The following is a 10,505-nucleotide window of genomic DNA, read 5'->3' on the forward strand; positions in this document are numbered from 1 at the left end:
TCAGAGCTCTTTTGTGAAATTCACACCAAAGAATGAAGATTGAAGGAGAACCTTGATTGGTTGTAAACTTTTAATCAGACAAAAACAATAAATAAGGACAAATAAATACCAAGCAACGCCTTCAATCACTTCCAGTTCCACTAATTGTGCTTTGAAAGCATGGAGGGGGAGATGGAGGGGGGGGGGGGGGGGGGTGGAAACAAAAATGTGAAAAAAGGTCCATTTTTTTTTGTATTGTCTTTCATGAGTTGTAAATTGTTCAGTCAGCTTCCCACCCAAAATAGACAAGAGGGTGGTTCATATATGAAATTAGTTGACTCTGCAGTTGGGGAAATGAAGGTGCAACAGTGGGTCATTGGGATGCGCGTTTGGGCTCCATTCCACCCCCCCATCAGTCATACCTTTGTGTGTATGCGCACACTACACGCCCTTCAAAGAGGAAACCTTCTTTTTGCGAGCGGCCAGCATCTCGTAGAAGGGGTCCTTGCTAATGGCGGCTCTGCAAAGGGACAGATGGAACACACACTTTATCACATGGGATGAAATTAAAATGACAATTTTGGACAAAATATGAAGGCCGAGGTGGTACCATCTTGACCACGCGCCATGACGTGGATGTATTCTGTAAATTCAACAGACTCACTTTCTTTTTTCAGGGGACATGAAGTTAAGCGTTCCAATAAGATCACAAAAACACGGCAAGTAAGACTCACTTGATGCTGTTGATCCACTCGTCCTTCTCCTCTACGGTGGGGGCGGAGATTCTGTAAAAAGTGTGGTTGCCCTCAACGACGCGGCCGTCCGCCTCCGTTTTGCAGGCCTTGATCACCTGATCTCTGTGGTCCGGGATGAAGAGCTCAAAGCAGTTCTTGGGAACGCGACGAGAATAAAGAGCACCAGTGAGCCGTTGGAAAACCACATCCAGCGTGAAAAGTTCAAACGGTTTACCGGCTTCTTTGAGTCATCCACTTCGCGGATGCTCAAATTTTCCAAGGGAATGATCCCTCTGGGTTCTTTGTCCTTTGCGGCGTCAATAAGATATTTTATCATGAGAGTACTTCACGGCACCAAATATTCATATGGCGGGTTAAAGCCAACTTACTGTTGTGAACTCAAAATAATAAAGGCAGTTATCTGTCAGGATGAACCAGCGCCTCTTCCAAGTTTTTACGCGTCCGCCTGTTGACAAACGACAGGTCAGGCGCGAGGATATTCGATTGCAACTTTTGCTGTTAGATTTGGCTGCAGTAAAAACAACAACAAAAAATAGGTTCAGGGGATAAGAAGCCAGCGCGTTTGTCAGATGAAAAGCACAGCGTGGGGAGATGAGGCGTGATGTGTGGTTTGCGTTGTAGCGTGGAAGCTCAAAGCTAATGCGCACACAGCCGTGAAAGGAGGCAAAGCGGTCGGTGCATTGAAGCCGAGTCGGACGGTACTTACCTCCTGGTTTCATACAACAGAAAGAAGAAGAAGAAGAAAACAGTCAACTTTTTTTTTTGGCCAAGCACGTGCTGACATTCACATGGTATCAAATTCCATCATGAATGAGAGTGCTCCCTTGGGAGGAGCCACTAGAGGGCGCTCCTGCAAACACGTACCGAGTTTCAGCAACCAGCCCTCTCTGTCGGGATTGAAAAAAGTGTGTGTGAGGTCATTGCCGTCATCCTCTGGGATTTTAAAGGGCTCGTTCTTGATGCTTTCAAACAGGTTCTACACACAGAGAGCAAGACAAGAAGTTAAGCATTGCAAAAAGCCACCCAAAATGACGGAAGCTAAGAAGAGAAAGCAAAGTCTCTCACTCGGAGAAGCTCGTCTGGCAGATCTCCACCGTCGTTAATGCCTCGATTCATGGCGGTAAATCTCTGAACGGAGGGCTTGTCCTTCACGTTGGGGTTGTGCAAACTGGTGTTGAGCATGATGACGGCGAAGGACAACACGTAACACGTGTCTGCGGGATAAAAAGTGGTCCTTATTACAAGGGGTAGAGTCAATCGGAATTCTGCGGTTGAAATAATCGCCTCACTCACCTGTGCTCTGAAATACGCCGGGATTGCAGCGGCAGTAGCGCTGGGCGAAGGCCTCCATCATGCGGTCAATCTTCTGGGCCTCACCGGGAAGACGGAAGCTCCACAGGAACTGCCGCAGGGCCTGGACCAGGTTCAGGTCCGAGAACTCGTGCAGCTGCAGGAAGGCGTGCAGCACCTCAATGTTGAAGTCGTCTCTGAAAATCACACACAAAGATTTGTCGATCGAGGGTGGGCCACTCACGGCCCACTCCGCCCCACAGATTGTTTACATTCGTCCAGGAATATTTGTTGGGTTGAAGAAGTTTTTTTTCCTGTTGTTTTGACTAAATTGTTTTTAATCTGTACATCGCATTAAATCTTTGAATGGTAACTTTATTGAGACTACCAGATTCGATGTCGTGCTTCAGATGATCCTTTTGGGAGACTTATCTGGAGGCAGCGTCTGGGAAAAAAAATCACTGACCTCTCTCCGAGGTAATCGCCGATGGCCGTCTTGTTGAGGCCCTCGCCCTTGTAGAGGAAGCGTGCGATGTCGTCGCTGGTGTTTTTCAGCAATGAGCAGTCAATCAGGAATTGGATCCCCTTGGGACAACATGTCACAAATGGATCATAAAGCGACGACTGTTTCAAAACTGTTGTCTACTTTCCAAATGCTCTCTCGTCATCTCTCAGTATACTGCATTGCAGTTTAACAAGCAGAATAATAAATCCATGATCAAAACTGAACGTTATCGTTCCAACAAAAAAATTGTCTTCATTTATTTGTTGGAAGTGTTTCGCTCACCTTTTTGGGGTCCATGTTGAACTTTTTCCGGCCCATGGCCATCTGTTTATTTCTCTGCATGCTTTTCCTAAAGACCCATAAAATAACATGAGCCCCCCAAAAAACAAAAACAAATAAACAAAAAAACATCAAAATAAGGTAATACAGTATTGTATACAGGGTCCCTGGTTTGGTTCAGTTTCTACAGAAAAAACGAAATTTTTACACATGTCAGTGCAGAGCTGGATAAAGTTGAGTTAAAGTTTATTCCAGATTCAAAATGGCCTCTCCGGTGGACCAGGAACTAGCCCGCTGACCCGCTGACAAATAAGCAGACAAAATGGTGCCCTCAATTTTTGAGGGTCATCTTTCATAACCTTGGCGGAGATCTGCACTCGCACGCAGTAGAAGTTGTGGTAGAAATATTTACCTTTCTTCAGTCAGGCCCAGGTTATCAATCTCGCTGGTGACCTCTGCTATCTCATTCTTCAGCCTCTAAGAGAATCAAAACAAAACAAAACAAACAAAAAAAAAGAAGACAATTGACAAACCTTCCAAAACATACACAAGTGCAACTCTATAACTCTCAGTCTCTCTCTGTCCCGACAAGTCTTCTGTGGGATCTGGAGCACCTGTTCTCGGGTCAGCCAGGCGACTTTGCTTCCCCTCTCCTCTGTCCTCGCACCCTGACCCACATTCACTAGCCTGCTCAGCCAACCCCCCCCAACCCCCACTGTGCCCCCCTGACACTTGGCCCAGACTGACTGGAGCAAGTAGTAGGGATGATGAAGAATGGCAATAAAAAATAAAAAAGACGGGATGGGAGACTGAAGGAGCAGAAAAGATACCAAAAATGTTACAAGGAATGCTTATCTGATTCGATACTGCCCAGACACAAGCCTCATCCCGACTAAATAACTTCAGTCTGGACTGCTCCACATGCATCTCCATGGTTACCACCACCCCCGCCCTCCCTCCCTCTTTAGAAAGCGACGGCGTCCCGTCTCTCCATGACTGGAATATTTGACGCCCCATTGCCCATTTGTCCTGAGGGCACGTGGAAGCAGACAAGTGAGGTTCGAGACTGGCTAAGAATCGCGTCAATTGGGGGCGGCTGTAATTTTTTTGTGTGTGTCATGTCTCATACTGTATTACGTAACGCAGAAACTCTAAAAGTGGTACATGGCACATTTACTGGATTAAAGAAAATGCTGCTCATGTCAAACAAAACATGGATTTCAAACTCACTGCAAGACGGCAACAAAGTGAGACATGACGGTGCAGTTTTTGCCACAGGCAAGTATGTTCGTGTTTGTGTTTACTTGTATGTCCTGCAGTAGCTCCTGTTTTCTGCGGCGGATGCTCTCCAGCTCCTGTCTCTCCTCTGGACTGAGGTCGTCGGGCACTGTGGGCCAACAAGAATGTGTAAACACAACAAACCGACAAAAGAGATTGGGCTGGGTCGCTATGGCAACAACATTTTGTATCCATTATGACCCCGCCCCACAACCCACATCCAAACAAACACATCCAGTCCCTGAAGTTCCACATTTCCAACACGATCCATATTCATACAATAGAAAACAAGCGCCGTGGTTGTTATCGAAAAATCTCGAAACGCAAATGCAAACGAAGACACAACAAGTTTCACTTTGATCCCACGCTGGCGTTCAATAGCCACCAGAATGACGGTGATAATAGTTCTGCCTTGTGATTCGGAGGTCCATACTTTGTCACAGCTCCCAGACAGACGTATATAACTCGACTGCAGTCTTACTATAACCCGGGACAAGAATAACAACGTGGCATTGTGAGCAGACGGCAGCGCTAACACAGGATTGACATCAGCACATTTAAAATAACACGTTAAGTTATAACACACACACACACACACGGACTGAAGCAACAAGAGACTGCGGAGGCCCACTAAGTGTGTGTTTTTGTGAGTAACGCGACTCCTCGTCATAGCGCCAGCTGCTCGGGACCGTGCAACATACGCGCAACTTCACACGCGATGTTAAAACGCGAACAAATTCAATTTGACAAATGGTGGCCACTGAAGTTGTTCGGAAAAGTAATAACGTGCCGCCTATCACATGTCACGCTGCTTCTTACCAGTCAGAGGATATGGATGGAACGCCTCGATCCAAGCCAATCCACCTGTCTTAATTTTCAAGTTCATCAGTCCACATTAATGGCCTTGAGTCCTTCCGTTCGGGAATGACAGAGATGGTTTAGTAATTAGGAACTCCAATCCGGATCAGATCAGACGCTCATTCCAGCATGGGAGAACAAAACGATGTGTGACCGCGAGAGAGGGGCAAAACCCTTGAACATCACACTCCCCCCTAGTTCCCCCCTCCTAGGTCTCGTCTATCTGCTCCCTCCCAGAGCGACCTTCGAATTGGGCATCATGACCTGAACGTGGAATTTGATTTATTTAACATTCGCAGAGCTGCTCATAATTTTCTCATATATCGAATGTCAGAGAATATTTAGAATATTTTTAAACAAACCCAACAATGATATAATTTCCCGCTGATTGGTAGTTGCCAAGTTGCCAACAACACCCCGTTCTCAGTTCCCTAATAGTAATTTTTAAAAGTCACCTCTTGCGGCCGTGTCGTTTTAAACCTGGAAATGTTACTGGACAAAGCACCGCTTGTTCCGAAATGGCTAGGAGGAATCGAAGCTGTTTATTCCTCAATTCCTTTATGGTTAGCAGCTGATGCAGTTTTAGCTTTGCACAACATTGATGGTGATGCATTGTAGCCGCCAAGTCCCTGAGGGGAGTGGGCACGCCATCACCACAAAGTAGGCAGTTACTCGAATGAGTCACACGTGTACATCACAACAGCGTCAAATTCAAATTTTCTCGTTTCTGAAAGTCGTTGCCTTTCAAAGGCTATTGCATGCAAACCACAAACTTAAACCATGTCAAGGAATCCTTTTGACTTATGAATAAAAACAGTGGAAAAAGAACTGTAGCTTTATTCGATTTTTTTTTTCCTCCCCAGAAATGTATTTGAGTGGAATGAGGAGCATGGCAGGACAAAACTTTGCTGTGGTCACTCCATGCCAACAGCCACAAATTAAACTTGGGCCGCCCTCCCGGCTGGGTCCAATTTCGTCCAGTTTTACCCCACTGGGACCGTCAGAGGCAGCTGACCCGGGACCCGAGGCCAAACGGGTTTATTTGTGAAGAAAAGAAAATGATGCATGTGGTCGTCTCGCTCCATTCATAAAGCGAGGATTGTCCATCGGCACGGCAGCTGGCCCCCCGAGGCTAACCGGCTCGCCGCAACGTGATATAATCCAGCGGTTACGGTGAACTCGCCCCGAAGACTGGGAGGCATTCAACACCAGAAACTCAAACGTGCATTCAACTCAGCACAGCAGACATGTGGCCAGAGAGAAAGAATGAGGAATGAGCTGGAGCTGTTTTGGGACACAGGACATATGACACAAACTACATAAACTGCAGAAAGTCACACCACTTGCAACAAAACTAATACGGTGTGACTAGTATTTATCTTTTTTTGTCTTGTCAACACACATTGCTGGGTGTGACAGTATAGATATTCGAAAGACGCAACATCAGAGACACCTGCAATAAGAATAATCCTGCTTTTTTTGTTGTGTATTGTACAAATGGGATATTATTGTCTAGTATGCATTTTTCTTGTTGTGTTCTTTTTAGAGTTATTTCTTCTTTTTTTTCAACATAGCAACAAGGGAATATGCTTTTTCTTTCCCCAACACCAATCTTTCCTTAGTTCACACACAAATTGCTGGGTGTGACAGTACAAATATTAGCAAGACAACATCAGGGACCACTGCAATAAAAATGATATATTTTGCTCTGTTAATTTCCAGACTCGTTTACATTTTTATATTTAATACATAAACCGGACTGGATTAACACGTGCATTGCTGGGTGTGGTCAGAAAAACATAAATATTAGCCACCGCCTCTACTAAATGGCTGAACCAACATTGAGAGACAAATTTAATACAATATGAATGAACATTCATGAAACGTCACACAAAGTCCCGATATCTAAAATATCCTTAAACGACGTCAAAAAAAAACCCAAAAGACTTAAAATGGATGCGCGGGTTTAAAGTGCTAATAAATGAGAACAGAACCTCATCAAGTGTGGCCTCGGTCCAAGTTGACTAATAATGGCTCGCTTGTGTGGCCATAAAGAGCTTTTATTGACACAGTAGGAGACGAGTTACTTACTTACAGCACTAACTTAAAAAAATGTGTTTCGGAATAACATCACGTTAGCTGCTAATTAGCTCAACTCGCCGAGCTAACTTAGTTAGCCTCGGTTAAATTAAACGGACCCCCAGGAGACTTACCGACGCCGTCCTCCGACTTTAAAACCATGTTTGCGTCGCTGATCAACGGCCCGCCGGTGAAGCGAGGACCAAGTGGAGCAAAAATACACAACTTTGAGTAACTTTAAAGGGTAAAATGGTGGAGACTTAAAAGTAGCGGTGACCTGGGGTGAAAAAATGACAACTGTATCCATCGGCGAAGACGACCGGTGTTGAGGCTCGGTGTAGTGGGCGTGGTTTCTGTAGAAGCAGCCAATCAGAAAGCGGCTGGTATCTGATCTCAATATCTGACTGGAGGAGCGAATTTTTATCTAAATTTGCACAAATTAAAATTAAAAGTCTCTTTCCAATTAAACAAATTTATTTATATTATAAAAGGAACTGGAGACTCATCAGTTAAAAGTATTTAAAAAATGAAGAGTAGTGTCGATATGGAAGTTTTTGATAAATGTACACAAATTATACACATTACATACAATAAATAGTAAATAAATTAGGTACAAGTTACTGTAGCTCCAATACAATCACTGTATCAACGTCATGCTATCATGTCTCGGTTATTTTACATGTCTCGTGTTTCTAAATGAGATCACTCAAGTATGGGAAATTGCTGAGGAACAATGAATACCTCTCTGACAGTGTAATGACAAAACAAAATCGTTTACTGTGGGAGATGCAGCTGCCGTATTGGATGTGTTTGGATGGAAGCAAATTAGCCAAAGAACGTTGCAGCTGTGCACTTTAATCAGTCATTTTGGACACGCTAACAACAGGATATGCTGCGGATGGGTCAAAGGAAGTGCTCAGGATCTCTCTAATGGCCTTTTTCCTGAATCAGATAATCGACATGGTTACCAAAAAAAAAGTTGAGACTCAATACAAATCTAACACCTGAGTGGAGCAATTTGTTCTTGATTTTACCATGCAGTAAAACTGACAAATCTGCACACAGTCCAAGTCCACTACAACTCTTTTTGACATTTCATGTGTGTTCCAAATGGAGTTTGAATGAGGTAAAATGACACACGGGCTACAAGGGCAAGAGTGGTGGGCCGCCGTGGAGATGATATCACTCGGGCACCCACTTGAGAGGAGGATCCATTCTGGGCCCTAGAGGGCGAAGACTGTGCGTCACGCTCTTGAATCGAGCCCACCATTTCGTGCACGCAGGTTTTTTAGCCTGACTCATGCGTGCGTGTGTGTACACCAAAATGCCAAATAAATAAATGAAATAAAACACAGCATGGCACACACACACACACGCACACACACACACACACACTCAGAAATCACCACGGCAACGGCCGCAACATGTTGCAATGAGATTGACATGAGGGATGGAGATAAAGTCTTACATTCATACTCATGGCATCATCAATATCAAGAAATTACATTTCTAATCTTTCATTTTCAGTTATGCGGAAGATTTGGGTGGACATTACATTGCAGTGGTTTTCCGTCTTGTATGTCTCAATAACATGGGTTTACGATTGTTTTCACTACACCAGCATGTGATTGTTATGTCACATTTAGCTGTAGAAATTTGTATTTTTTTAAAATTACTAACGAGAATTGTTATTTTGACTTTCGTTGTGATCCATCAGTGTGTGACAGTGAAGCAAGACATAGGTTTGATAATGATTGTTTTGATTCACCGGAGTGTTCTTGTTCTACTCAAAGATAGTTTTGACATTTATTGTTTTGACTACCCCTAAGTGTGACTGTTATGTCACATAGAGTTGAGAATGTTTTGACTACACCAGCATGTAGTCATCCTGCATGAAACCATCACTCTCCAACCCATGTGTGGCATAACAATCATACACACACCATATGTATGATTGTTATGCCACACATGGGTTGGAGAGTGATGGTTTTGATTACACCAAGTTGTGATTTACCAGAATGTGATTCTTATGTTAGCTTTGAGAATGTTTGTGTTCATTACACGTGTGCGTGATTGTTATGCCACACGTAGGTTTAATGACTCACAAGAGCCTAATATGCCACATGCAGTGCTACATGTCAACCTATCCATCTACCCATCTATATATAAGGTAAACAAACACCGACCTTTCGTAGCAGGAGCAGCAGCAGATTCCAAAGACGTCACCGTCGGACACAAAAACGCCTGAAAACTGGAAGCGCATAATTCACTGACACTCCCCATAATGCAGTCACTCTTTGGTTGATGACTCCAAAATATTTGAGGCTCACAGCACCATCAGGATTTGTCTCCATCCAAACGACACCAGCACTTTGCGACGGACTGTTACAAAAGAAGCATGTTCTTCTTCTTCTTCTTCATCTCACTCTCTCTCCTCCCTCAGCACCGCTCACACACTTGACCTGACTCTCAAAACACACACACACACACACACACACACACACACACACACACACACACACACACACAGAAACGCCCAATTTGACACTTTGAACAGTTGCTCAAGTATTATTGGAAATGATGGTGACATATGGGCGTGCACACATGCACACAAACGGTTTCTCCCACACACGGACACACATACATATACACAAATTCGCACGAGCTTACACACATACACAAAGCTATTTTAATTTCAGGCGTGGAGGAATTTATTCCCAAGGATTTGTGCTGTGTCTCTGGTTCAAAGTATGCATTTATTTCTTAGTGTGGGTCAATCAAAAAAATAAAACCCAAAGTAAAATAAAATAAACGTATATCCTAAGTTTCTGTGTCATACTGATATTCTCTTTCCCTTGCACGCCATTTTGGTCCAATAATAACTCTCCTTTTCCCCGCTGTGCTGACCTCCTTCTGCTGACCTCTCCCTTTCTCTCACTCTTGAACTTTACTGCCACCAGCCCGTTTCACCTCTTCCACTCACAGCTGTTTGTTGTTTTTTTCAAACATTCTGTTTATTTCCACAATTGCACGTTTTTCCTTCTCGCTGCTGTATGGTAATCGGAACGCGTGTAGGCGGTGAAACGCAAGCAGCCTGGCCAGGTCATTTGCATGCAGTTAATAACAACAACCCAACATTGTGACTCATCGGGAAAAGTGTAGGGTCCAAAGTGTACAGAAAATTAGCATCTTCTTCATTTTTTCTTCAGAGCAAAAACGGCCTCAAAGATTTAACTGTCTTCTTGGAGGAATTCAGAGTTTAAAGACAAAAAACAAGCACTGTGAAATAATTTGTAAAAATGATAAGGATCTATTATCTTCCATTTTGTCTGTAAATGTATCTAATTCAAGAATAAAACACATAGGTGGACTTACAAATTCAAAAACTATCCCCACAATGGCAGAGTTTACTAAACATATTTTGTAAAACAGTGGCATCACGACTGCGGTTGTTGCCATTCGATGGCGCAGCATAATCCGGA

The 10,505-nt window shown here is 43.8% G+C and overlaps 1 protein-coding gene across 4 annotated transcripts; it reads right to left on the bottom strand.

Moving 5' to 3' along the window:
• Positions 1 to 52: 52 nt before the first annotated feature.
• On the bottom strand, positions 53 to 9,452 carry LOC147189854 (cytohesin-1-like). Of its 4 annotated transcripts, none has more exons than XM_086138029.1 (12): positions 9,210 to 9,452; positions 4,113 to 4,195; positions 3,221 to 3,285; positions 2,812 to 2,878; positions 2,491 to 2,609; positions 2,028 to 2,221; positions 1,800 to 1,948; positions 1,599 to 1,710; positions 1,103 to 1,443; positions 949 to 1,020; positions 714 to 868; positions 53 to 499 (listed from the first exon to the last, which is right to left on the bottom strand). In XM_086138029.1, the coding sequence occupies exons 1-12, from the start codon at positions 9,304 to 9,306 to the stop codon at positions 421 to 423; spliced, it is 1,533 nt and encodes a 510-aa protein (XP_085994155.1). In that variant the 5' UTR covers positions 9,307 to 9,452; the 3' UTR covers positions 53 to 420. The 4 variants fall into 4 exon arrangements, with proteins under 4 accessions (XP_085994155.1, XP_085994158.1, XP_085994157.1 ...); XM_086138032.1 differs by having other exon boundaries at positions 1,103 to 1,181; positions 1,598 to 1,710; positions 9,210 to 9,450; XM_086138031.1 differs by lacking the exon at positions 9,210 to 9,452 and adding an exon at positions 7,158 to 7,332.
• Positions 9,453 to 10,505: the final 1,053 nt, after the last annotated feature.

The sequence above is a fragment of the Hippocampus guttulatus genome, chromosome 19, assembly GCF_054856545.1.
Source record: "Hippocampus guttulatus isolate MCC_2025c chromosome 19, RoL_Hgut_1.0, whole genome shotgun sequence".
Classification (NCBI taxonomy): domain Eukaryota; kingdom Metazoa; phylum Chordata; class Actinopteri; order Syngnathiformes; family Syngnathidae; genus Hippocampus; species Hippocampus guttulatus.